Below are 27,907 nucleotides of genomic sequence, written 5' to 3' on the forward strand. Positions count from 1 at the left end.
GGATGGCTTTAGAGGTTGGCTTCAGGAATGGCTTTTCAGGCCTGCTGGTGTGTCCATGGTTTGAAGGATGATCTGCAGGGCCAACACTGGGCTTGACTTGAGCCAGAGCTCTGGCACCTTTCCTGCACCATCTGCTGTGGTGCTTTCAGATGGCATTAAGCACCTGCTGTGTTCTGCTTGGACTGACAGCCCCCAGTGACATGGACTGTCCTTCCAGAACCCATTTTCTTTAAATATGAAAGCACAGACAAAACTGCCTGCCCTCACGCAGAGTGACTGTCCCCCCATGGGTCTCACCTCTTCCTTAGAAAGCACAGAGTCATAGCCAGTGCTTTTTCTTCACCAAAAGAAAAGCAGCTTCTTTCCAGCTTCACTGAATCCATAGCCTCACCAGATCCTTGCTTTCCCCAGAAGCCTAGAGAGATCCTTGAATTTCAGAGTGCATGGAAATTAAACAAATGTAAGTGGGTTCAGACAAAATGAAGTGGTTTCAAAGCAGCTTTTTTTTTTTCCTAAGTATTTGCTATGGCATCTCCTGTTCCCTGAAGGTGGAGGGATCTCAGTCAGAGTCCTGATGTGACAGAGGTGTCAAATTGCAATAAATTATTTTCAAATTGTGGGCCATGCTTGAATATAACTTCCTATGCAGAATTACTATTGACTCTATGGAATGCTGTCAGGTTTCTGTTCCAAGAAACAACCAAACCCAGCTTGCAAGAAGCATGTTAATTATTTACAGTTCCTAGCCCCAGCAGAATGATCAGTGGTGAAACATTAGACTAATAGCTGTGCTATGTTTTTTATTGAAAGATCTCATAGAACTAAACAAACACTGAATTAACTTTTGCTACATAGAGCATGAAGTAAAAATTAATTTTTAATGTAATTCCGTTTAAAGATTAAGTTAAGAGCTAAAGTGAAAGGTCTAAAAAGTTGTTTGTGGCTCATAGTTCTGCAAGCTTTTTCTGACTCAGGCTAATGCAGAAGCTGCAAGGTTGCACACAGATTGGGCCATTAATTAAGTAGCCAACATCTAACTGACTTTCCAGAGCCTATGAGCAACATCAAAGCCAAAAATTTCAATGAGACTTCATAGGAGAGTGGTAACTTTGGAAAATAGGCTATTAAGTACAAGGTACCCAAAAGTCAAAGCAAAAAATTGTCTGTGGGGTTCTCTTGCTTGAATTGGAAACCTATTGAAAATACATCCTTGTTAGAAAATATTCATCAAGATGTAGTAATAATATAGAGCTAAGAAATCCTGAAGTTGTGTGAAGCCATTTAAAAATAATTTGCTGGTTGCTTACAGTTACAGTCTTTGAATTGCAGTTATGATCTGATCTTTATATGTATTAAAAATAACATTTTAATTAAATGATCTTTTAATTTCAGATTTTATACAGCCATGCCATCAGTGCTTCAGCATTCTTCATTGCTTTTTTCATTTCCCTTGTGTTGACATGTGCTGTCATTTTCATCATTTACCGAACCCAAATATTAAAATGGAGTTGCTGTAGTAAAAACCAGGTGAGTTGTACTGTCAGGGTAGGTTATTTAATTTTTTTCACTGATCATATGTGATGATATAAGTTGCTAAGATTGTGTGAAGAGTTTTTGAAGATGAAAAAGAAGCCACCAAGTGATGGATTTGGCTCACAGGTAATGTAATCTCTGCATCCTCTAAACTTTAGTGCAGTCAGGTTTGGAGGTGAGTGTGAGAATGATACCCTGATCAAAAAAAGCTGCTGTCAGTACCTGGATGTTTGCTCTACATCAGAGGGGGATTACCTGTTGCCTGTTCATTTCTTTCCTTATTTTTCTCTTCCTCCCCTCCATCCCTCAGAGTAAGGAGCAGGATGTCTCTGGGTTATAAGAAGTTGCCAAGGGAGTAGACAACTTATTTTGAACACAGCAACTTTGGTGCAAATGTTTTTTCTGATTATCAGTAATTGGGATTTGAGTTTTGGTCTTAGTTTCTTCAATGTGCAATAATATCTTCAGTGATTAAGCAAGACAGATGGGATTGAGGGTGAAGTATTTTTACTGTTCTGTGCCATTTTTAAGTATTTCACTATCTATTGCACCAGAGAAAATACAGAATCTGATAGATATTAATCAAGTTGGTGCAATTGCAGCCATTCCTACTATTATTTTTGTATTTATGTAAAGTATAACAACTTCATTGGGAGGGAGCTAGAGACCTTAGTGAGACTATTACAGTGATTGGAGCAGTCCTAAGAGAGGTGTGCTGAGAGCTTTGAACCCCTTGTCTGCCAAAAGGGTGGTGGATCTCTCATCCCTCTGGACTGACCAGAGTAGCTCACAAATCACTTACAGCCTTTCTGCTGTTGAAAATTACACCATCAGTAACTTTTACTTATTTTAGTCTGAAAAATTAATCTCTTTAAATGAAAAGGATGTGACTTGTTTCCTTTTACAAAAGAAATAGTGATAATGAATGAGTAAAAAAGGTCCAGCTTGCTCTAGCATCAGATATTTATAGTGGAGTTTTTACACAATATTATTAGCCCTCAGCCTGAAGTCTCTGTGAACTGAGTCACTTCTATCATGGATAGGATTCATTTTTCCATGTTGTTCACCTAATAATACTGTAATGTTGCTATATGTAATTTGTATACCATGGCAATTTGTTTAATTACCTAGAAAGTTTGAAGTGGAAGACAACTTCCTGGATGACTTTCACAAGTGTTCTGTGTTCTCCATTTCTTAATCTGTATTCCAGATCAGATATATACTAAAAAAGATCAGTCTGAGATAAAAGTAGCATTTTTGATTTCAGATACATATCTGAATTGCACAACCTCTTTCTACTCTTTGCAGATTTACAGTTTGATGATTAGTAAAAACTTTCTCACCTTGTGTCAAAACAGCAATAAAATTAAATCAGACACTCATTAGACTTTTTTTTATAATCTAAAGTTTGCTACTTTTTCTCCCTTTTTTTTTCTTTTTTTTTTTTAGGAGATACAGCCTGATCTCAGCCCAAATCACAAACTGGAGCATTCTCAATTTAATTCGGGTGATCTCTTTAGTGAAGATACAATTATGAATGACCAAATCATTGATATTCTGTCCTTGGAAGAACCTGGGAGCATGCATCAGGCTTTGGAAGAGTAAGAATTCACTGCTGTTACATCACATTTATTATTTTATCATCAGCCAAACCTTTGAATATGTTTTGAGTATCTCCTCTTTGTTTTTTTTATAGTGTTTGTTTATGCATATTACTGAACTACCTTAGGTTTTTGAACTGTTTTAGACAATCATCTATGGGACGGGAGAGTCATTATATTTCATATTGATTCACTTGTAGAAGTCACAACACCATCTAGGCCTTAGACATGCAAGTTTTCCAATCCAAATAAACACCCTGCTTTGTTGCTCTGTGGTTCACTATGTGAAAGGAAACTTCTTGGTGTGCAAGAAAATACTGAAACACAGTATTCTACTATTGCTTAACACATTCTGCTTTCAAAAGGGTGGCTTTTGTCCTAGAAAAGAGAGCCCCTGCTGAGTGCCAGCATTACTGTTGAGCAGTGTATTTTGAAAACAGCTGGATCAGAGTCTAAGGTGTGATAGTTTGTAGTGCTGCCAGAAAGATACCGTGTACCTGTGATTGCAGGGACCACTTGCTAGGGCAAAGAAACACTCCTGGTATTGTTGAAAGGCTTTTTGACAGAAACATGCCACTGCTAAAGGTCATCTGTTCTTCAGTTGAATTTTTATAAAAGGTCTTATGTGAGGATGAGCAAATGTTGTTTATGCAGTCTTATCATTACCTCCTGTTAAGTGAGGTTAAAGGCAGTATTCTGCAACTATAAAATCTGTAGAAGCTGAAAAGTTACAGAACCATGGATGGAGTTTTCTTTCTTGAAGGGTAACTAACAGCATTATTTTCTGCCTTTCCCTGATAATTGGGAACTTATCTCTATAAATTGCACATTGGTCCTTGCTTTTATAACTGTATAGCAACTCAGGCTTTGAGAAGGCTTATCCTGAAAATAATTTTGTGAATATTAAGAAGAACAGAATCAAAGATTTTTTTTAATATCACTTTAGTATTAATTTATTTCAGGGATAGTTAATATGTAGCTAGGTTGAAAAACATTGCTGGACTATTTTCAGATACATCATGGATTTAAAAAGGTAAATATTCTTGCAGACCTTTCTAAAGGTTTATTTTTATAACAGGTTTATTTCTAAACCTACAAAACAGGATTTGTAACCTTGTTTGAATATGTGTCCAGGGGCTGAAGTTTTTTACTGTTTTTATAAAGTTAGTGCACGTCTCTCGCTTCCTTTTCCTTCCTCAGTTTCTATTTTGTTTACCATCAAAGAGAGTATTGCAGTGAATAAAGTAGATGCCCATTAGTCAGCACTCACTAACCTGCTTTACCTTCTAAGCTATCTTTTCCTTTTCCAGGGTGAGGATAGTAGATAGACCACAAAGGTATCCAGAGTTAGTGATTCCTGCTATGAAAGATGATTGAAAGATGATAGGTATTTTCAGCCAACCAACATCATCTTGCTTGTATGCTAGCTTGGTAATTCCTTCTGTGTGTTTTGGTGCAGGTATGTTTCATTTTTGTCTGTGTGACACACATACATGCTTGCCAGCATAATTGATAACATCCTTTCATTGCACTCTCATGGTTGGAATCATTCTGGTCTTTCAGATACAGATGAGAAAAATACTCTGAAAAGTAAGAGCCACATGTTGTTTTCTTCTTTGCAACATAAAACTGTTCTGTCTTCTAAGAAGTGACAGTGCCAAATTGTTTAGGAGGTACATCAGGAGCATGTGTTCAATATTTATGGACAGGGACAGCTTTGGAGTGTAGACAGTTTGCAGTGTCAGGAGGATTGGCTAGAGAGCAAAACATACTTTTAATGTTTCATAAGGAAGCTTCTTGGTTACTCATTCTGTGAATTTTGTCTTAAGAACTCATCTCCTTGATGTTTATTATTGCAGCAAAATAGCTTGGCTTTTATTCTCAGTAGGTTCCTTGCTGTGTGTATTACTGACTATTGGCTTCTGGGCAGTGAGTACTAATGAGGGGAAGCTATATGATTTGGATATTTGACATGCACACTAGAGGATCATGCTCAAAAATGTTGTGGGTCTCTTTTTCTGTATGTCTGCAGGAGAATTTAAAGAAAGCTGAGCAATTTGGGTTTGTGTCCAGTGTGATGGAGCTTGACCATTCTCATACTCTCAAAAGATACAGATGTGTTAAAGGGAATTTGGTTTCTTTAAATGGATTTTCAGTACTACACCTTTTCTTTTGAATCTTCATTTTGTAAGCTGTGCTTCCTTGAGCTTGTCAAAGCTTTACCTGAATTTGAACCTGCTTGCTGGTACACAATACATACTGCCAATTATTTTAGTAAATGAGTAAGTAATATGTGTATATTGCAGCTGATTTTTCCTGTGGTAGAGCACACTGAGGCCAGTGTACTAGAGAACAGGATTAAATTGTATCCAAAAAGCCTTGATAGAAAAATAAAAGCAATTTACCACGATCTTAGAAGTTCACTTTTTGTTTTAAAATCTAAATTTCTTGCTGTACGTGCCAGTTTGATTTGCTATGGAGCAAATGTTCTATTTTTTTTCAACCCTGAATTTTAATGGAGAGTAAGAATTACAGAATCATAGAATCTTAAGGGATTGGAAGTGACCTTAGAGATCCTCTAGTCCCAACCCCCCCACCATAAGCAAGGGCACTTCCCACCAGACCAGGTTGCTCAAGACCTTATCCAGCCTGGCTTTGAACACTGCCAGGGATGAGGAATTAATGATCATGTTGTCATAGCACCTAGACTTGACTATTCCTACACAGAAAATGGTGAGAAATAGTTGCATGGTTAGTACAAAAAAAAATGAGGAGCTAAATTTCTGTTTTTCATAACTTGGAAAGAATGTAATTAAAAGTTGTAGAATTTTTGAAGGGAGAGCATATTCAGTACTCTTTTTGTGAAATGTGTACAATGCAGGAATATGACTAAATAGTAATCATGTTGATGTAAGATGCAGTGAATGCTCACAATATGAACTCCAAACCCTGCATTTGTGGTTCTGTGTTATGAATGCTGCTAGAAACTTCACGAGTGTGTAAACCATATTTTTTTTATCAGATATCAATGCCTAATATATGATAGGAGCCTGTAAGACTGGGGAGCTGAAGAAAGCAAGTAATTTAAAATTGATAAATACATATCTTCATCTTAAAAATGCCACTTTTCCTTGGTATTGGCTAACTATAAAGTGTTTGGAATTATAAGGGTCATTTCTGCTGTCTACCTGGAACAATTTATCTCATCCAGAAGAGTCTTCTTTTGAGAGTTGTGCTGTTCCTAATGCTTTATTCCATATAATTTTTAATGAAGATTGATATGTCCTACTATTTCTGTCATCTGAATACTCATGCTGCATGGGTAGATCAGAAGAATCTGAGGAAATCATAGCAGAGCTGGAAGCTCCTCAGGCATTAATGCATAATGCATATAGCAATAATACTTATTTATTACTTTGTGAGTATCCAGGCTGAAGTTGGTGTTTTTGAAGTCAGTGGTGAAATGTGTGAATGACTTCAGCAGAAGCAGAATTGGAGTCTTTCACACACTCTTTTTGTATAGTATCTTTTCTGAGCAAAAGAGTGAAATAGCTATTTTCTGAACTGTGTTGCAGCAGCAGTATTATAGGTAGATGTATTTTTTAAATTGATTTTCTGAATCACCAATTTGTCATATTTCTTATTTTCTGCAAGCAATGCAGAGGTTCTCAGTCTCTTAAATGCTGTATTTTAAAAATGTTTTCTAAACAGATAATTGTAAGAATTGAAATACTCTCTTTATATTGCTGTGGAGAATTAAAGGAATTTGATAGGTGAAACTGCTGCCAGATCTTATGCTTAGACTTTCTATCAGGTTTTCATGAACCTTTGTTTTCTGAAGAGCTTCTGGTCTCTCAGCTCAATTTTTCATCTTTTTCTAGTTTTTATTTAATTATTATTTCTTGGCTGTATATCAGGAATCCTGGTTTTGGTTTTGTCAGCATTCTGACTTCTGGAAAGCTAAACTTAACCTGTGACTCACCCATGTGAAATCATCCTTAGATAGTGCTCATGTACCTTTCTTAGCAATTCTTTTTACTGATCTGATGTTTGTATTCTCTGTAAGGCTGCTTCAGGAGCTGTGCTGAGTTCATGCTTGGCCGTGTAAGTGCTGCAGGACTGATGGATGAACTCCCCCAGTTCAGAGCTGGCTGCAGGCCAGTACAGCTACTGGTGTATGACAGAATATCCTTCAGACCTGTGCTAACACAGCCTGGCAGCAGACAGGGACCAGGGAAATGCAACACATCCCACTCTGGCACAGCAGTGCCAGAAGAATTTGGATTTGGGCAGTCAGTAGCTGTGGGTGGGTGTTCAGACCTCATGCCATTGCCTCTGCTTCTCCTTTAGTGCAGTTTGAGTCTCCTGCAGGGGTTTGTGCCCTGTTGTGCTGCAGCTGTGTAAATCCCAGCCCTGAAGCCCTGTTTACAGCCTCTGTTGAGACTGGGCCCAGCAGAAGAGCATGGAATGCAAAGGAAGGAAAAAAGGAGGGAGGTGTTGAAGGGAGGAAGGTATGGGGCTGCACAGAGGGGTCCCATTGACATTCTTTAAAGAACCACCAACAAAACACAACAACAACCTAAACAGACAAAAAACCAAAAGACAGCCCAACTTACTGATACTATATTACTAATCCATCAATAAATGGATAATTTGTGAAACATCCCATCAACAGCTTTTGAAGACCTCTAATGCCCATTACTCTCAAATTACTTTATTTACTGTGACTAAAGCCAGCACTGCAGGAACTGTTTCTTTGTGATTCTTCTTGTCTGACTTTCTCCATCTTCACTCCTCTGAAGTATGACAAGACAACATGGATCATAATGTCTCGATGTTGTCCTCCCATTTCTTTCCTCACTGCAGCTATCCCACCATCACTGTGCCCATGGGTACAGCACATGTGTTGCTCTGTCTATAACAGTGGATGCCCCTGGGCTGGGGTGCTTGTCTGTCTGTTTGTCCTTCCCTCTTTCCATTCTCCTCTCCATCCGGAGTTGGTGCAGCTGCTGTGCCTTGGGGCTCTGAGTCACTGCTGAACTGGAAACAGTGGAGACAAAGTGTCCACTAATGGCTCTAAATTACTTAATTAGAAGCTTTTCAGAAGCCTTGTGTATTTGAAGCAGTACTTTTACAGAAACAGCTACCACAGGGCTCCAGTCTCCTCTGGATACTTTTGTAATACGTGTGGTACTAATTAGCTGGCATTGGCAGAGGAGAGATGAGCCTTCTGAGAATGACAGCCTTTTCTCTTTTGATGAGAAAATGTCATCGAAGGGGTATTTGTTTAATGCTTCTCTTCCTTTTAGACTTCAGAAAGTTGCATTATAGTAGTTTCTTAACTTTATAAATTCAGAATTAGTTTTAAAAATGTGTTTGAAAGCCAATAGTTAATTTTAGGGCTCTTACATTCAGCAGTTCTAAGTTCTCCTGTTCAATAATTCTCTCTGTGGGCCTGTAATTTGAATAATAAGAATTAAAGACACAAATACTTGGTCGTTAATGAGAGGTTTCAATTTTTTGTAGTGTGTTGTGTTTTGGTCTGTCTTTTTTTTAATTTACTATATTTGGTTTCCTGACCTCAGCTGCTTTCCTGTATTCTTTCATTAGGTCTGTGGAGGACATCACTTGCTCAGGGACTCTTTCTGCTTCTCTGTGTTTGGCGTCTGGGATTCTCCCCTTCCAGATCTCTCTAACAGATTTTTAAAACCTCTTTCTCTTCAAGTGAGTGAAAAAGCTTTACACTTGCTGTTTGAAGTCTTCATTTTCTATGTGTCAGTTCAGCTTTCCCTCCGCTACCCTTTTGTGTTACCGGTCTCTGCATGCTTTGTCCAACAAAAGCTTTCAACTTTTTCATCAATAGGTTGCCATCAGCTACCTGTACTTCATTAGCTTTCATGTTTCTGTGATGCTGAATATGCTCAGGAAGTGAGGCAAGACCTTTTAAACATCAATTACTGTGGCAAGCAGAGTGCAGAGCATTTAAAGCAAATTATTAAATGTACCTTGGCTGGAGGAGACAGAGTGTCTGGCTAGAATTTTTTTTCCCTATGTGACATGAAATGTTTAATCTGGTTGATTGTAAACATTGTTCTTCTGAGGGACTTGAATGAAACCAAATGAAAGCATTCAGTTTATTATATGTACAGGATTCCTGTTTTACTGACTGTTGGTATGAAGCAGCATGCTAGGGGTGCCCTCAACCTCTCTGTGTTGAGTAAAGAGCTTGAAGCAAGGTTTCTGATCTGTGTGATGAGCTTGTCTCATTTCTGCTGGCTGCTGTATGAAGCTCACAGACCAGAAGCAGAGTACACCAGATGGAAGGGAGCTTTCATGTTTTTACAGCCACAACCTTTCTTCAGCTGCCACTGTCAAAAGGTGATGGTGTGGGTGCTGTCTTCAAAGATGTGACCTGGGAGAGCTATGGCTTGTAATGACTTTTCTCTCTGCTGATACCCTTTGTTTGGTGGAATGGTTCATAAACTTCTCTTCCATTGCCTTCTTCACCAATGTGCTGTCAGGAAAATGAAGAGTGTGAGTTGCAGGTTAAATACACCTGAGATCCCAGGAGCCTCATTATTCACTTGCTGACACAGCAGCATCAGGTGATTTTTACCATTGCTCCTCCTGCATTTTGCATCATGTGGAGTTACTGGGGTACTGTAGTTCCCCCTGAAGGTGAAAAGGAGCATGGGAATCTTGCTGGAAATGGAATCGGGTTGAGTCTGTAATGACTTGCAGCAAGTAGGAAGAAGTGCTGTGGGAAGACTGAGGGAAAGAATAGGAAGTGTTCTGATGGTGCTTCATTTTGGTTTTCATTCTTGGGATCACTGATGAAGAGTTGAAAAATAATAGGGAGATGGGTGAGGAATAGCTTTAATCTTCTTTGAGGCATGCTTTAAAAAAACTCCTGTATTTGTGCTAAGGAATAAATTATGTGTTTTGAACTATGTAATAATGTGGTAGAGCTGTGAAGTGTTACTTTCCAAGGAGAGGTGAGGAATTCAGTCTTTCACATCTCAGTAAGAAAGGGTGAGAGGGTGCTGGGGCAGCCATCTATCATTGCATGCTTGAAGAACAGAAAAATAATGACTAAGGAACTTGTTGTTCCGGCAAACAAAGAGAGTTGAAAGTTGTAACTAATAAAATTCTGAGGATGAGGCATTCTTTGGAGAAATTACCTAGTGGAACAATTGATTAAAATGTTGAGTTCTTTGTTAGGGGATGCTTGAAAGTCAGGATGTTTCTCACAGAAGACAGATATGCTTCAATTAAATTAGAGCTGCTGAACTTAAAGCAGGAAGTAAAAAAGAAAAATAAATCTGGTGGCTTGGATTTTACAGGCTAGTAATGAATTTGTGAATCTATGAAGGAAAGCCTCCTACCACTGCCTCACAGTCATTAGAGAAATATTATAGCAAAAAAGCTCCCATTCTCTGATTCCTTGTTTTTGTTTAAGTGCATTTACACAACTCTTTTCAAGTTGTCAAAAACAGCTTGATAATAGCTGGCTGTGTCAGCAGAAGTCCTGAGACTGTAAAAAAATTACTTAGGAGAAAACACACATCTTGATACCTTGATCCTGCCATCACTTGCCCTCTTTCCTGGAGCAAGAAGGACTCTGCCCAGGAATCAGTGCCCTGAGGTACTTTACCATGAGTGTAGATGAATGTTCCCCAAGAAAGCCATGTGCCTCCAGCTGCAGTGTCCATCTGTAGACAGGACAGAGAAGCTGGATGCTTGTGTTGCCTTGGGGATATTATAGCAAATATTAGCTCTTACAGGATCTTCAGATTACTGTGAGAAATGTTTCAGGCTCATGGTACTTCGATTGCAGGAATTTCTGTTCCTGTATGTAAGGAAGAGGGGGTAAAATGGAGGAGGCTTAGCAGCTGCAGCCAACCAGCCAGCCTTGCAGCAGATTGCCATGATGAGGGCAGCCATCACCAGTGTGTTCCTGTGGTGTGGAGAAATTGCAACAGGAAATCAGTCTGTGGTAGATGATTACATTTCAAAGCCAGTCTCCCAAATACTTCAAGTATTTGAGGCATTGTGAGAAAACATTTCCACCCCACCAATTTCAGGATGGGGAGAATACATCTCTTGTGCTGTCAGGGAGGCAGTGATGATATGTCAGTTGTTTACTTTTAATTAAACTTTATTTGCTTTCATAAGGAAAGTTTGACCAAAAACCAGTGTTTCTAGATTTGCATATCTTCATTTATATGATTCTGAGTGTATTGTTCCACTCTCTTGCAAGTCTTACCAAGATCTTGGCTATGGATTTGAAATATATTTTGAGATTTTTCTGCAGAAAAATTAGACCAATAATTTAGCGTAAGCAAAAAAAAAAAATGGGTTTAAGCCCCTGAACTATGTTTTTAGGTCACAAAGAAATTTGTGTATATGTGGTCCACAAACAGAAGTATACAGTGTTGTGTATTCATGTAATTTGACATGCAGGAGCATCCAGTGTGGAATTGAGTTCAGGTGTAGAATTTAGAGTAGTTACATTGTATATGAAATTAGAATAATTATAATTCCAATTTAACTCTACAGATAAATGAGAATGTATTTATATGCAACATATTGCATTTTCTAAGAGCTCTTGTATTTCTAAATGGCTTTAATCTCTTTTCTAGAACTCTATTAATGTTCATGAGAGACAGATACCAGCTATTTTATTTGTATTAGCATGAAATTGAAACTCTCCCCTCTTCCCTGCAGAGAAGGGAGTACACCAGCCAAGAATATGAAACAGTGATGTATCAATCTAGATGGGTCAGTGAGTTTAGAACTATTTTACAGTCAGTAAATTTTATAGTCTATTCAGGTGACCATTTGATCTGCTTCCCAACAGAGATAGCGAGTTGATTTTGTTGGGGTTTTTTTGGAGGGGGTTGTCAGACATTTCTATTGGCTTTTATCTAAGGTAGTGTTTTGAGTATTAGTAAAGAAAAGATTTTTTTTCTTCTGTCTGAATTGGAAAGAGAAGTGTGGACATACTTAAAGTTGCTGTAGTATAAGTTGACTCACCCTGTTGTTTAATGAATGATTACTGTCATGATTAATAAACTCAGATATACTGTGATATTCTTGCACATCTGTGACTGCCGTTTCATTACCCAGTGTTGAGTGACTCTAGATGCAATCTAGAGATTGAATGCTCTAGATACCAGGATCTTGTTTTCTGACGAATTTCCCATAATCTGGGGTTTCTAACAGTCCTGATTACCTTTGCACAGTTTGGAGGTTGCCAGCCTGACGCGGATAGATGCGGATCTGGAGGCCAGTCGAACACAGATCTGTAAGGAGGCGATTGCTATGATGTTGAAGAACATGGTCTTAAATCACAGCCTCTTTCCTCATGTGGAGAAGAAAATAAGTTCAGTTCTCAAAAAGCAGTTTCTTGCAATGGAGGAAGAGATTCAAGAGGAGTACGAAAGGAAGATGGTGGCTTTAACAGCTGAATGTAATCTGGAAACTAGGAAGACAATGGAGGCTCAATGCCAAAAAGCACGAGCTGCAAATGAAGAGGCTGAGGAGTTAATGAAGAAAATTAATGAAAAGGTAAATCTGGTTTTAAATCAAGATACTTTGCATCATAGGTAGTTTTATGGAGATGTTTTCTCTTTTAGACTAGAACAGCTTAGTTATCCTCCTAGAAGAGTAAAGATCTACAATTAAATGTTCAGAAATTCGGATATCATAATCAGGGTAGTTGTTATTAAGAAATTGTCTCGAGAAAAATAATTTTCTGGTGAATTAAACACAATCTGTGACATCTGAAGACAGAGGGTTGTCATTACCCTCTTTGTTTTGGGGTTTTTTTATAATCACTTATACTATTGCAAAGTGGTGTACTTTTATTTACTGTATTTTACTGCAGCACTTTCTGAGATTTCAGACACTCTGTGAAGTATTTTGCACATTCAGAGCAGAACAAACTCCCTGCATTATAAACCGTACAGTCTAGGTAAAAAGCTTCCAATATTTATGTTCTGTTTTTGAAGAAAATTAGAATATAAGCAAAACCAAGGGCTGATTTCCCTCTGAAATGAGTGAAGGGCAAGCAGAACAATCTGTATTATAGAGCAAGGGGTGGACTTTGCTTGAAAATAGCCTCTTTGTAATAAATAACTGAAGTCAGAGGAAGATTCCTTATAATGCTCCAGTCTCCCATGTCTTTTTTTGAGTATATTGGATGTTTACAATAAAACTGGTTTTCCCCCACTCTTTATTATTATTTTTAACAACTTCCTGTGGCTTGGAAGGATTCTGGTAAGTTTTGAATATGTCATCTCTGTAAGCTTAAAATGCCAAAATGCCCCAAGTTGGTGTTTCATATTTGTTAAGAGGGTGACTTGGTGGGAACAAATAGTGCAGTTTGTTACTGGTGGGGCTTTGCTTCTGGATCACAAGTGGTATTTGCATATCACATACCCATAATTATTTATGTATTTAATGACAATTCATGATTAAAGTTTTGACACAATAAGGCTTTTTTGCAGAGTGTGACCCATTAAATGTACTCCGGTATGCTGAGGCTCTCAGGTTTTATCAGGCTGTTGCATAGAGAAAATTAATGGCACAAGGCTAGTGAGCCAGTAGAATTTCTCTGATGTTTTCAGGTGGATTTTAAATTGTGACTCCGTGGAGCTTTCCATGCCTGTAGGATATGCCTGTTCTGAACTACCTCCTAGAGGTGCTAGAAACACAAGAGGTGGGAAGGAAGAGATACTTGTGGACACCTTTTTAAGGATGAGTTGAACTGTACTCTGCTGGAGACTTTCTCCTTCAGCTGGATATAGAGGGAGCCTAGACCTCACTGAGATAAGTCCTGCCTTTGCAGAGAGAGGGGCCTGACTGAAACTCAGTGTGAACCCACAGTAAATATGCTCTCAGCCATGTGGCTTTGCTTTGTATGAAATGTATTGGTGTTGGGTCAGTCTGATTTGTACTGAAAATCCTGAATAGTAGGAGTCAAGCAAGCAATTAAGGCCAGTCCAGTACCTGTCCTGATCCATTTAAATATCCCATCATTGCTGTTGACTTTTCTGTCTGTAGAAGGACCTGATTTTATACATGTGTGTGGTGCAGAAGGACATTCTGAGCACTCACAGCCATTCTCCTGGGCAGCAGGTATACTGACACCCAAGGGATGGCAGTGGAAAACAACTAGAGCAAGAACCTCCTCCCCTTCCCAGCCAAGACATAGAGATTCTATTCCTTTTTGATTAATTATTGCTGCCTGCAGTGTGTCTCTTGGGAGAGAGAAGTGCAGAGGGCAGTTCTCTTCAAGATAATTGGTATGAAATTTAGAACAAGACTGACACTGTGACTCTTAGGTAGCTCTGCTGGCATAAGAAGCATTCTTTGCTCTGTGGGACAAGTATGTTTTGATTCTATAATGACTTTATGCCATCTGAGATTAAAACAATGAATATGTAAGTCTTACTGGAGAATGAAGAGGAAATATTTCTGGAAAAGAAGCTTTTAAAGTAATTGCCATTTAATTCTACTCCATGGTTGCAAATGTAAATCTAAAACAATGCTCTTGGATTAACTTGTAGAAACTGATGGTTAAAGAAGGTCACCAATAATAAAAATCTTCTCAAGATTTTTAGTAGAATAGGGTTTTTTTCCAATTTGTTGTTTTTTAAATTATGCTTATTTAAACTGGTATGCATTATGTGAGTCTGAGTCTGTTTAATTTTAATAGGATTTCAGGATTGATTAAACCTAAAAAATTAATATATAGTCTTTGTGTTAAATTTCATGGCATTTTATATAATTTGTTATATAAGACTTGTGAATTTTAAAAGGACTTTATTATGCCTTGGAAGTGGTATCTGGATTAGAAACTGGCAACTGTACAGCCCTACCATCCAAACAGGTGAAACCTATACAAAGTGTACAGTTGATTCACTATTAGCCTTCACATAAACCTGGGATTACAGTAACTAAAGTATTTATAAAATTTATATGATCTAGTAGCACTGATACTTTAAAGTATGTTGAATTCTGAAAATTACTTCTGATGCATTTATTTCTTCCTTTTCTGCAGCCTGCTATAGAATACAGAAGTCTTCTGGACAAACTTCACAGGCTGGAGCAGGACTGCCTGAAGAGGTTCCTTTTCATAAAGCAGGAGGAATATTTTGCAAAGGCTTATAGAGAGCTGGCTGTTACCCAAAGAAAGGAGCTCCATACTATCTTTTTTACACAAATAATAAATGCCACTTCAAAGGGAGAACTGAAGGTGGAAGCAGCTAAAACATTAGTTGAAGGTTACTCTAAAATACAGGTAATAGGATGATATCTCCATTCCTAACCTAAAGACAGAATACAAACCTGCAGTAATTTATGAGAATTTTTTCAGGATTAATGTTATCACTTTCATAATGAGCTTTTGTAGAAAGTATTTTTAAAAATACAATGCATGCATTATGCACATCTAGACATATGCACAACTGTAATGTTGAGGTATATGCACATGTTCAAAACCCCCTAGGCAGCAAGTGCTCATATATACTTCAGAAGATGTACTGAGCTCCCCAGTCTAAATATGTACATTATTGAAATTGTGGTATGTCTGAAGTACTATGATTATGTACTTAGAGAGGTTGAGTATCTCCAGGTTCTATTATCAAGTGGTGCTGATGGAGAGTATGTTCAGGACTTAAGTTTTGCTTTCAGCTACATTTTAAACCTCTTGCAACAGAGTAGCTTAAGTTGTTTCCTCATGGTTTGCTTTTTTGTTTGGTTGTTTTTTACCCCATTTGTGTTGAAAGTTAGTGCTCTGGATTAGAAAAGTTCTGGGCATTTTTCTTTTGGCTGCTTCTTGAGAAAGACTAGGATTGTTGTGGTCCTGCAGTTTGAGGGGGGAGGTTAAAAAGCAACATCTGGAAAGTAGGTGTCAGAGCATGTAAGGCCCACTCCTAAAACCTGATGCACAAGCTTGTATACAGAAGCTACACATGGGCCACTGTCAGAGGGAGATGCAGCAAGCACTTTGTGCAGAAGATAGTTAAGCAGCCAGATCAAAGAGGTAGAGCAAGTGAAAAAAGGTTTGGCTGTGTTTTGGCTGCTCAGACATGGGTCGTGTAACTAGCAGACCTTGTCTTGGTTATTTATGCTTACAGAATGTCTGCTATAGAGCACTGTGTGCCTAACTCTGGTCTCTGCCCAGACTTGTCTGTAGGTATTTAAACCCTTCCTGTTTGCTACTGTTGGAAGGGGGACCTTCTAAGCCAGCCTGTGTGCAGTGGGCTTGGCTTTCCCTATGCCATACTCTACATACATGGAAGAGTTGGCTTTGAAGCCAACTTATAGACCCCTTTGAAGATGTGACCCTTTATGTAGTTTTACAGTACATTGTAAAGAACAGTTCTGCTAACACTGGTAGGGTTGCATGTCTATGTAATTGTGAATATTTGTGAATATCTGATCAAATGACCTGTTAACTCAGGGCACTTAGGACATGCACTAACTGTTCAGGAAAGTACACACAGTATTGAGGTAATCAGGCCAAAAGATCTGAACACTATTTATTTTGTTTTGTTGAAATAACCATAATCATTTGATGTGATCATTAGAGTTAAGTTGATACAAGCTTATTATTTTACACTTGTAGGAATTTTTAAACCTTGCCCTATTAATGAATGAATCTGCTCTGACACTCACAGGTGTTAGCTGAAATTAGTGTTACATCTAACTAAATGTTCACATTCTTTCCTGTAGGGTGACATTGAAGAGCTAATGGATTTTTTGCAAGCTTGCAAGAAATATCATCTGAGTAAAAGGTTTTCTTACAGAGAATATCTTATAAGTAAAATGCAGTCAAGAGATTCTCGTGTCTCTGCTCTTATAAATGCTGCAGCAGCCCAGATATTGAGTCTCATTAACAAGACAGAAAGGTAAAGAACTCAACTGGTTTCCTTGATAGCCATTTGACTGTGTTATCTCGCAGACAACAGACTCTTCAAAAAGTCTTTTTTCTGTGTTACCTAGCAGGAGAGTTGCATAAAATGTTATCTTTTAGTTAATTCTAAGAAAATACTTTGCAGCTGATTGCCTTTGTAAGTTAAATCCCAGCAGGTGCTAAGGTGAGGTTTTGTTATCTATGTCCATTTTGTATGGCACAGAGATGAATTGCTGGAAACATACGTACTACCTGGTTGTAATTCTGAGTTCAGTGGGAGCCAGACTCATGTAAGATGCTCAGTGTCTTTATATATCCATTATTTGTGTAAGTACTTGTCAGTCATGTGAAAACTCATGCCAGAGTCCATTGCAACATGCACTAGTGAAGACGATTTGTCTACATGCTTTATGCATGAATATCTGGATTTAATGGAAAAAAATAATTTTGGATCACTTGTGATTGAATCTATTTGAGGAGCTGGACATACAGTTTCTCTTTTTGAGCTGGAAATCATGAATATTTTCTAAAGAAAATAGATGAATTTTATAAATAATTTATCTGGAGGATTTTGACTAGCAGAGAATACACCTGTTGCAGAAAATTAAAAGGTAGATGTCAGGGAAGTAATAAGTAGACCTGGAAATGTACTGTTGTAATACACACATTTAATTTGTTTGGGATCCTCGGAATCAAGGTAGAGAGGTAGAATTGGTGACCCAGCAGACACACAGAGACATAGTTATTTAGAGTTGTGTGGCTGTGAGGAGCACTGAGGGAGACATTGTGCTGCCACCCAGGGAACTGTGTTAGTTTGGCATATGGAGAGATTAGTGAGGAGCCTGCCAGGGCAGCAAAATATGTCAGAGTACAGATAAACAACCTAGCACTGCTGCTGTTAGTCCTGTGCTTGCAGCTTTATTTGTATATTTGAGATGTCTGTATTGATGTCAACCACTGACAATATGTGAAATGTGGATTAAGAGAACTAGGTGAACACTGATCTTTATGGTGTGTTTTTTCTTCCTTAATGTCAATTTAATTTAAAAGTAATATAATATTAGGAAGCAGGAATTCTGTTAAAAAGGTGTCAAAGATGGCATCTGTTGATGCGACAAAATAATTTATCAGGGTGTTTAAGTATATTTTCCTTGCTTTTCTTTTTGATTGTCCTGTGTTCTGCCTCATTGGAATCATACTCTAAGTTTAGCTTGAATCACCCTGGGTCTTGTCCCCAGATTCATTGGTTGAAGAGATCTTTTTCCAGTAGTCTTGCACTGTTTTGTTAAGGTCTGCAGCTGTGTGGCTTAAAGACAAAGATGTCCTGGAATAAGAAATCTAATTCAGACATGTCTTTCACAGAAAGTTCCCTTCCATCAGTTCATGCCTCTCTTTGGAATTGTTTTATAAGGTCTGAGATGTTTCCTCTGATGATGTGGTTATGTGAAAAGCCTTTGTGAGAACCTCACTGTGTGACCATTGCAGTGAACAAATGGGACTTTCTGAGCTGGAAAAATCAGTTTCACCCATTGTTTAATGACTGTTATTGCACCTAACAGTCACCAAACACATCAACTATTAAACAGAAAGGAAAGGCATAGTGTTAGTTAATTGAAGACCTCATGGATCTCATCCCCAAAAATGAATTAAATGTATTAAAAAACCTTCTAAAACTCCCCAAACTTCTAAAAGCAGCAAGTATTATTACCAAGATGAAAAATTAATTTTTCTAGCCCTCTTCTATAAAACTTTCAGAGTATGCATTGGTTGGTTGTCTGTGGAGAAAGGACATGTGCCAATAGTTGGAGATATCATTTGGAGAGAAGCAATCCCATTTGGCTTTCTGGGCTTAGAACTAGTTGTTTTCCTGTAACTTCCCACACCTGCTGCTGCAGTAATTCCTTTCAGACAAATGTTGGCCAAACTCTTATAATTCATTCTTTAGCTGGTGAGATTATAAAACTCCAGAATGTAGTATCTCAGTTTATTTGCTACTGTTTTGTTTTCTACAGGCGAACTGGAATAGCCTAGTATAATTCATGAGAAATTCATAATTACATAAGATAGGCTTGTATTTCAGTTTGTAACTAGAAAGTGATTTTGGGAATGTTTACAAATTGGAGCACTAAAATTTGAGCAGCAAGAGCAGTCAGGTCTAAACAGTACTTTAAATTTGTAACCATAATATCCTTTTATTTTTCACTTTATGATTGAATCTGCTTGCTAAATATAGATACAGGTCTGTCTTAATCTATTTTGTCCAGCTTTATAATAGAGTGCCTTAAACTTACTGTTATAAATGGAATTCTAAAATACAAAACTTAAATGGAGAAGAGAGAAAAGATATAGATTAAATATACCACAGATAGATGCAGTGATAAGCCAGCAGGTAGATATTGAGGGGAGAAGTCTTTTTAAAATGAAGCTTTATTAGTATGTTTAAAATTTATCAAATAGCAAGGCAATTTCAAATTAATGTGAAAAGGATTCTGTGTGGCTAGAAATGGATGTTATAAAAAGGAAAATAAACCCAAGCCAGTTCTAGGGAGGGCTGTGAACATTTTAAATGAAATAGAGCAGCCAGAGTTTTCATGTTGTATTTAAATAAAGTGTCCCATTTGTCTGGACTAGTATTTCAGTACTCAGTGTCTTTTGAAAATCAAGTCTGGACTGCAGTGCCAAAAAGCAGGAAAGGAGAATTTAAAATATAATCTGTAATCATGGATTTGAGGGATGGCTACATAGGCTCTTTATCTTTTTTGTTAAAGACTAATGGGCAAAAGGGCAATACTTGAGGCAGTGTTTATCTTGGGTTGTTTTTGCTATCAACAGAGGTGCAAGGTTCTTGATGGTTTTAAATTATAATATTGGTAAAACACTGTGTAATTCTTTCACCAGTATCTTCTTGTTCACAAGAAATGTCTTTCTTCTTCAGTCTCTTAAAAATTGAATTCAGTTCTTCTGACTTATGAAGAAGTTTGCAACCATTGGTACCTAATAAGTTTCTCCCAAAGCTTAAATTTTTTGAAGACCCCAAGGATTTCTTGTGTATTGTGTTTCTAAAATGGTCAAAAGATTAAAGCAAGCACCTTATGCTGGTCTCATTCTTCTTAATAATCACCATTTATATGGACCTTGTCCATAGAAGGTAGTTTTCCAGCAATGTCTTGGCTGGATATTTGTGGAAGTCAGCAGTAATGCATCAGTATGAAGTTTTCTAATAATCTCTTAAAACCTTTTCTGGTTGTAGCACTCTGCTATATAGGGGGGGCATTTATTGCCCTAAATTATTAACATGAATTGTGTTCTGGACAACAGCAGGATGCCAATTCAGCAGGTGAAATCCTGGTGTAGCTGGAGTACCATGGGCAGGGTCATGCAGGTTCTCTCTGTAGTTTCTCTATGGTGATGTGATTCAGCCTCCATGTACATTCAGGCCTGTACAGCTTTTCTGCTTGGTATCGATCTCCCTTTTGCTTTAGTGATGCTCCTGTTCCTTTTCTAGCTTTCATGAAACAATTTTCCTTTGCTGGGGTCCAGCATCCTGGAACATTGATTCCCAGTAACATCAAATACAAAGTCCTGATTTTTACTTCAGTGCTCTCACTCTGTATTTGCTCCTTAATTTGTTGACTTTGATTCAAGACAGAGGAGTCAAGGTCTCTCTGACTGACCTGTGATGCTGCTGCTGTTGGCTACACACTTCACCTCTGTACCTTCCTTGGTGCTCACTGCCTTTGGGAGGATTGCCCTGTGAACATCCTTGGCAATACCACAGTATTCTCCTCCATTAAAATTCTCTTTGTTCAAAGATATGTGCCTGCACATTTCTTCAGTGATTAAATTTCCAGTATGTTGAGACCAGGCAGTTTTACCATACAGTCTATACTATCTTATTACCTTTCTCCTCTCCTTTTGTTTAGCATTTCTGTTTGGATTCCTTTGAGACATCTTTTATTCCTAATACTGTAATTGTTTTTATATTGTATTTTTATGAAACCAGAAATGAAGGTGTCTTGCCAGGATTGAGCCTTTTAGGAATTACCATAGCACCAATTAATATAAGTTGGCACAGAAACAGACATAGGCTACTGCATCACCTGCAATTTTAGCTATGGACATACTGGATCTCTAAATAAACCAACTGAAACACTGTAGACCTTTTTTTTAATCCTAAAAATAGGTAGCTATATATCATCTTCCTATCATTCTGTGTTGCATGACTTTTCTTAAATTTTCATTTGCTGTGTGGTTCCAGCACATCTATCTTTTTCTATTGCAGACTCTTTTCAGTGCTCTGGACAGGGATTTTAATTGGATGTAGCAAGCCTGGGTTTATTTCCTCAGTACAAAAAAAGATGAAGGTGTTAAAAATAATATCTTGGTTATTATCTTTCTGCGCTTTCTCACCATAATTAATTACTTTTATTCACACATCTTTTGCCTTGGGTTCAGTCAAAAAGGAGGGGGAGGACTTAGAGTTACCAAAAAAACCTTGGTGCTGTTAGGGAGGTTTTGACATAACACTGAATTTTAAGATTGATTAGTTTCAAGGCAGAAATTACCTGGCTAGAATGATGCCTGGTGGATTACTCTCAAAATACTGAAAGGTATTTTAATCCTCCTTGCAGATTGAAGAAATGCAATAGATAGACTTTGAAAAAGCTCTGCAAAAGGAGGATCTGTTTTGTTGCCATAACTGTGATAAAGCACATCTGAGTTTCTATCCAGCACATACATTATATAGGAGTGATGTTTCATGGCTTGCTCAGATAGTTGTGGATGCTTGAGCAGAAGATGGGGAGGTGTGAATTATGGGTTCTGGCCACCCTGGTTACAGTGCAGTGGGTGCAAATAAGCTAATTTGGTACTCTGCTTTATTTTAGCACTTATTTTGAGGATTTTGGTTGGAATTAAGCTGTCACAGTAGCAATAAATCCTAATAAACCATAATAAGACTCTCCTTTCTGGAGAAGGGCTTGCTTACCACATTTAGATGCAACTTTAATTTAGGAATTGGGCCAATATCACACTGGAATGAAACCTTGAAAGCCTTGGATTCATCTGAGTCCTCACTCTGTAATCTTTGAGAAAATGGGGACTGGATAGGTAAATTAGAAGGTATCTGTATAACCTCCAAATTCAGGTCAGGAATTGGTGCTTTCACTTCAAAGTTTTGTGTTGACCTTTTCGACACCACATTTTGTAAGTCCACTGTGCTTAATAGAAATTATAACTCACAAATGTCCAACAGCCTGGTCTGAATTAAGATGTTCTTTTATTCTTGTGTTGAATAAGAAAGATTTGGAGAACTTGTAGTGTAACTATAATAGCAGGTAAGTCCTGACATTTAGTTTGAGGTTGTGGAGGTGGAGATTTTTTTTTAACTGTTGCAGCCACTGTTGAGATCTTGTTTTCTCTTTGACATTAAATACTGTAGCAACTGGAGGTAGACCATAGTGTTGAACTTCCACTTGAAAGCACTGTGGGCTTATGACTAACAGTTTGCTGTTTCAGATAATTTAATTTTGTTATTCTTTTGAATTTTTTATAAGTCTTCTGATGTAAAATTAGTAGAAAATATAAGTATTTTGTGGATATGATTGCTTTTTCTATTAAAAAGAATTTTTCTTTTTACTTGATTACATACTTTAAAGAGAGATTTGTTTTAATAAGGAGAAGGAGTTGTAAAAGACATATGAAATGGCATTCCAGGGCCATTGAATGGAAAAAATTAAATATACATAATATATAAGGTTTAAAATGTCTAATTTGAATATCACTTACATTACGAACTGATGTGTAATTGGTTTTGCACTTGCCTGTCATTCCTGCCCCTCCTTTCTGTCTATCCTTCCTGTCTGTCCATCCTTCTTGTTTCTTTTTATACACCTTCACAAACTGCCTCAATTCTGTGTTCATCTCGGAGATTGTCCTTTGATTATCCCCTTCTTTGTTTGATTCTCCTGGGTATTACTGCTGAAGAAACAAAGATCTTTCTTTGTGTCTATTTTGCTGAGCCTTTTTATGGTGCTAATTGCCTCATATCCTTTTGTTCTTAAGAATTTGGGATAACAGCCTTCAAACACTGTTATTACAGAGCAGGTCATCTACCTGAAAGTCATTTGGGAATCCTGCTGGACCGAGCTGAGACTGAAATTAATTTTGTTAAACAGAAATTTGATCATGATGTAAAACAAGAAAAGCAGAAGCTTTGCCAGAAACTCATTACCAAGCGAAGGTGGGAAATGCTGCAAAAGGTAATTATTTTCAATGTTTTTCTTTTCATAGGGCTTATAATGAATTAGAAATTGAATTAATCGAAAAATAAGATGTAGTTATTATAGCAGAGGTCAGCACTGCCAGGAGCATAGTTTAAAGTAAGGGCCAGTTGGTTTTAACTGTGTACCACCATATTGTGTATTAGTCATGCAGTAATTCATAGCTGTCAAACCACATGATGATGCATTTGTTTAGGTTTTAGCTCTCTTATCTAGCAACAGTCCATATTATCACAGCCTTTGTATCTAGCAATAGTCAGAGTTATTACAGACCTCCTGGGTGCTCACAAAGCCAATCTGTTGAGGGCTAGGTGAGCCTCTGGACGCTGAAAAGAAGTTTTGAGAACATGGAAAAACAAAAGTATGAAATTTTGCATTGCTATGAAATTCATACTTGAGGAGCTAGGATTCAAGATGTTCTTTTTTTCTTAACTTTGTTCCTCCTTTTGCTTAATAAATCCCCAGAAAGAGCATCAGAAGGAGCAGCTGTCACTTGGAGACCCCTTCAAAACTACTGATGAGATCTCTCACTACCTGAGACACTGGAAAAATCTTCTGAGTGATCACACCATTGAATTTGAAGAACTTACTGAAAAGCTTGACAATGAGGCCAGTGAAGAGCTGAAGGAGCTTCTATTTAGCCTAGCAGAGAAAGCCATTGAAGAGCTTAAACGTGTTCAGTGTGGAGTGGTTGTGCAAGAGCTGGTCAAGCTCAATGTGCCAAAGTCGTTCCTGCTGGAAGCTGTGGAGGAGCACAAAAAAGAGATGGTGGTTAAACATGCACAGCTTGAAAGGGAAGAACATGACAAGAGCATGGCTGCTGAAGAGCTGCTTCAGCTCACCAGGGAGAAGCTAAGCCAAGAGCTGGAAACAGGCATCTCAGAACAAAAGAAAATAAGGAGCTGGGAGCAGTCAATATTCATGCAAGTATCTCTCTGCACTCTTTTCTTAGTTACTATGGCAAGTAGAAGAGAACTTGCCATAGGAGTTTTCACACCTGTCCACTTGTAATTCCTAATGATCAGTTCTCTGTTGGGCACTTAGGAATTGATTTTTTTTTCGAAGTGCTCAGCCCATGCAGTACCAGTGGGTGAACACTGCAGTGGAAATCCTAGGAAGCAGCAGTCTTGAAGCTAAAAATGTGGAATAAAGGTTTGATACTTCCACTCATTCCATGGGAGGTATCACTTAAAAGATCTTTCATTGTTATTCTCAGTCTGTTCTTTGAGTTCCCACACTTTGGAAATGCCACTTAGCGTGTCAGACCTAATTGGCCCCAAGTCTAAGTTGAATATATTTCTTCTAACCACAAGTCAAACCTTACTCATCAGGTTTGGTTTAAGCTTTGGCACAAGTAGTCCCTAAGTACACAGTGCAGTATCTGCCTGTCCAGCTCATGGCTCCACGTGTCAGACTGGGCTGCTCTGGGCTGTGGACAGAGTGTCCCTGGCACCAAGCCCTGAGCCAGACAGGCATCATGGCCCAGGCAGTGCTGCAGAGAGGAGTTCTGGCCCCTTGTTAGGAAGTGTTAGGGCCATTGCTGCCTGCTGCAATGGGACCCTGAGGAGGTGGAAAAGCAGGTGGTGGCCCTGCCACAGCTGGGAAACCTTGCACAGGGAGAGCCCATGGCTGTGGCCAGGAGTGGTTGTGCCTCTCACAGTGGGCAGCCAAGTCCTTGAGAGATTCAGGGAATGTTGGTGAGCGTTTTTTCTTAGCTTTCAAGTCCATTTATGTCTGGTTGTTTGATTGCTTGAATATTTGCAGTACTACATTTCCTATACAATGTCTATTTAATAAGAGACATTGTTAGAGACATGGGAACATGAAAAAATAAAATTGCAGCTTTAGGGGAAGCAGCTGGAACAGGCAAACCTATAATAAGCTGTGTGGCTCTGAAGGAAATGTACCAGGCATAAGAGATTGAACAGGGAGGGAGAAAAAAAAGGAAAAATAAGACACTGGTAAAAGTTTCTCCTTCATACCTCTTCTTTAAAGCAAAATAGATTTGTATGGGCAGTTTTATCCAGACAGAATAAGTTTTCCTGCCACATATTGTAAAACCATATAACAGGAATATAGAAAGAAACTTTACCCATTGCATTTGCTCTGCTAAAGAAGAAAATTGCATTTTCCCCATTGTTTTGGTTCTAATTTCAAGGGCTTTGGATTTTATTCAGCATTTTAAATACTCTTCTGTGAGTCATTTATCTGCATTTTCTAGCTTGTCTTAACTATCTCTTGCCTACATTGCCAAGAGCAGACCTGCAGGAATATGGAGGTAGATTGTATGATCCAGCAGGACTTTACTGTTTCTATCTTAGTATTCCATAATAACTCTGTTCCAGCCTGCAGTGTGCCTGTCATATTTGTTAGATGCTATCTTTATTTGAAGCAGCAGTTATCTGTTTGGGGTTTTTTTTCAGTAAAATGCAGGAAAATACATACAGAAAAATGCAGCAACAACTGTCCTACCAATAGCCCCTTAAAATCTGTCATGGTTTTTGCAGTCCATTGTCTGTCAGTTATGGTATTTTGATGACAGATGTCAGCTCTCATGTTTACGTTCTCATCTCCTGTCTAGTACGCAAAAAACATTATTTTGAACAATAACTTAATAACAATAACTTTTCATTTTTGTTGCTTATTAAAGACACCATGCATTAGGCCAAAATATTTGTAAAGATTGTTAGTGTTTACAGTCCTTTTTAAATATAGACATATAGCAAAACTCTATTTGCTGTATTTTATTTCATATCTCTCTATATATCTATGTATGTGGATTTATGGCAAGGTTTTTCTTCCATGAGTCTAAGACAAGATGACAAATGGTTAAGTATGCTATAAATGATCTGGAGTAGTTTGGAGTAGTCTTGTCTTAAAGTAAACGACTTTTTGAAGGGAAAATCCTCATGCATTAGAAGTTTTTAACTGTTCTTTGCTGATTCAGTAGAAAGAAAAAATTATTTCTAAACTCAAATATTTTAGTGAAATGATGAGGCAGTATAGGCCTGGTATACATTAAATAGAAGTATCAAGTAATAATGAAACATGCAGCATAATACTGTTTTCAATGAAAAGTCCTCTTTGAAAAACATGCTGTTCATATTTTAAATAGAAACATTTTTGTGGAATAAAAGAAATTTCCAAGCAAATAACAGTATGTTATTTTTTGTGAAATATTTTTAAGGAAATCAAGATACACAAGGTGAGAAGATGAGTGTAGTCTATGGTTAATCAGAACTGAGCATGCCTATTTTTAAGTCAACTTCAGCTTTACCCTGTGATCAGTTCCTTAGAGATCTGTGTTGAGAACCTTATTTCTGCAAAATGAGAACTTTGAGTAATTCCAATTAGTCTTAAAATATATTGCATTTTTCAGACTGCAGAGTGCCTTTTTACAGTTAACAGCTGGAACCATTGTTATCTGTGGATTGGAGAGATGGCTTATGCATTTATAACAGAGATTTTATTTTATTTTTTCTTTCTCAGTAGCTCTGGCTGCTAAGTGCTGGGAAACAGCACAGGGAAGCTTTATGGGAAGCTTTTATCTTTATTTCAGCTGAAGTTCAGGGATTGTATTGTCTGAAGAGGTGGAAGGATTATATGCATAGGAAATGTGCTAAAAATATTAATTTATTTTTAAAATATTCAAAAGCTGTTTTCCTTTGAAAATGAAGTTTTACAGTCCAGGAAGCTCTGTATGCAGAATTTAAGGTAACCTCAAGAGTATTTTGTACATGGTGAGCAGTTCATTGCTGTGTGTGGAATCACTGATATATGAAATAGACCAAAAAAGGATGAGTAAAGTGTTTGTGTGCATGTCTCTTACATCTTATGCAATATTGACTAAATCACTAAACAGCAAATGGTTCTTGTGTTTTTTTTAACAGGCAACTTCTGAGTTTACCCCTCTCACTCTCAGAAGAGGAGTTGCTTAGAATGAGGCAAGAGTTGCACTGCTGCTTCTCCCAGGTGGACAGCAGCTTGGCTTGGCCCAAGATAAGAGCAAGAACCTTGCTTCAGACTTTTGGAGTGGAGCAGAGGGACACTGAGGTGCTGAAAGTTGAGCAGAATTTAGCAATGACCAACGAACAGGTGAGAACAGTGTGAGATCAGTGTGGGGATGTGGAAGGGCATCCTGGGGGTGCCTGTGGCATCTGGCATTGGCTGCACATCTGGGTCTGTAGCTTCTTCACAGGTGCAACAGCAGTGTACACTTTTCCTGTCTGCATGGACCAGTGGACTTGAAGCTAATTGTTTGGGCAGCAGTTGGATAAATAGGTCTTTTTCACATACATCTGTGTATTTCTGTTGCTGTTGTGAAAATTATGGGAATTTCTGGAAAAGACACTTCTACATTGTTTTGCCTGTTTACAAAAATAAAGTTCCTGAATTAGATGGCCTTTCTTGGCAAGAAATTTGGCATGATTTATATTTTCTGTTTGCAAAATATTTAAGTGTATGCAGACAGTTTGGTGTTATTTCCCAAAATCTAAATATGTGGAAGATGAGGCTTACTCAAAGTTAGAGAAATATTTCCAACAAGAAGTCTATCTGCCTATTGAGTC

General features: G+C 37.9%; 1 protein-coding gene across 4 annotated transcripts in view; it reads left to right on the forward strand.

The window, feature by feature from the left end:
- EVC2 (EvC ciliary complex subunit 2) overlaps window positions 1–27,907 on the forward strand; it is a 60,638-nt gene that overhangs the window by 19,691 nt on the left and 13,040 nt on the right. For all 4 annotated transcript variants that reach the window (XM_071447148.1, XM_071447152.1, XM_071447149.1 and 1 more), the window contains exons 8-15: window positions 1,393–1,527; window positions 2,983–3,134; window positions 12,380–12,704; window positions 15,202–15,441; window positions 16,878–17,053; window positions 23,159–23,318; window positions 23,805–24,262; window positions 27,230–27,434. In XM_071447148.1, coding sequence (XP_071303249.1) covers window positions 1,393–1,527; window positions 2,983–3,134; window positions 12,380–12,704; window positions 15,202–15,441; window positions 16,878–17,053; window positions 23,159–23,318; window positions 23,805–24,262; window positions 27,230–27,434 — 1,851 coding nt within the window. The remainder of the gene's footprint in view (window positions 1–1,392; window positions 1,528–2,982; window positions 3,135–12,379; window positions 12,705–15,201; window positions 15,442–16,877; window positions 17,054–23,158; window positions 23,319–23,804; window positions 24,263–27,229; window positions 27,435–27,907) is intronic.

Source organism: Agelaius tricolor, unplaced genomic scaffold (genome assembly GCF_023055355.1).
Source record: "Agelaius tricolor isolate 1412-34295 unplaced genomic scaffold, bAgeTri1.0.p SCAF_24, whole genome shotgun sequence".
NCBI classification, from domain to species: domain Eukaryota; kingdom Metazoa; phylum Chordata; class Aves; order Passeriformes; family Icteridae; genus Agelaius; species Agelaius tricolor.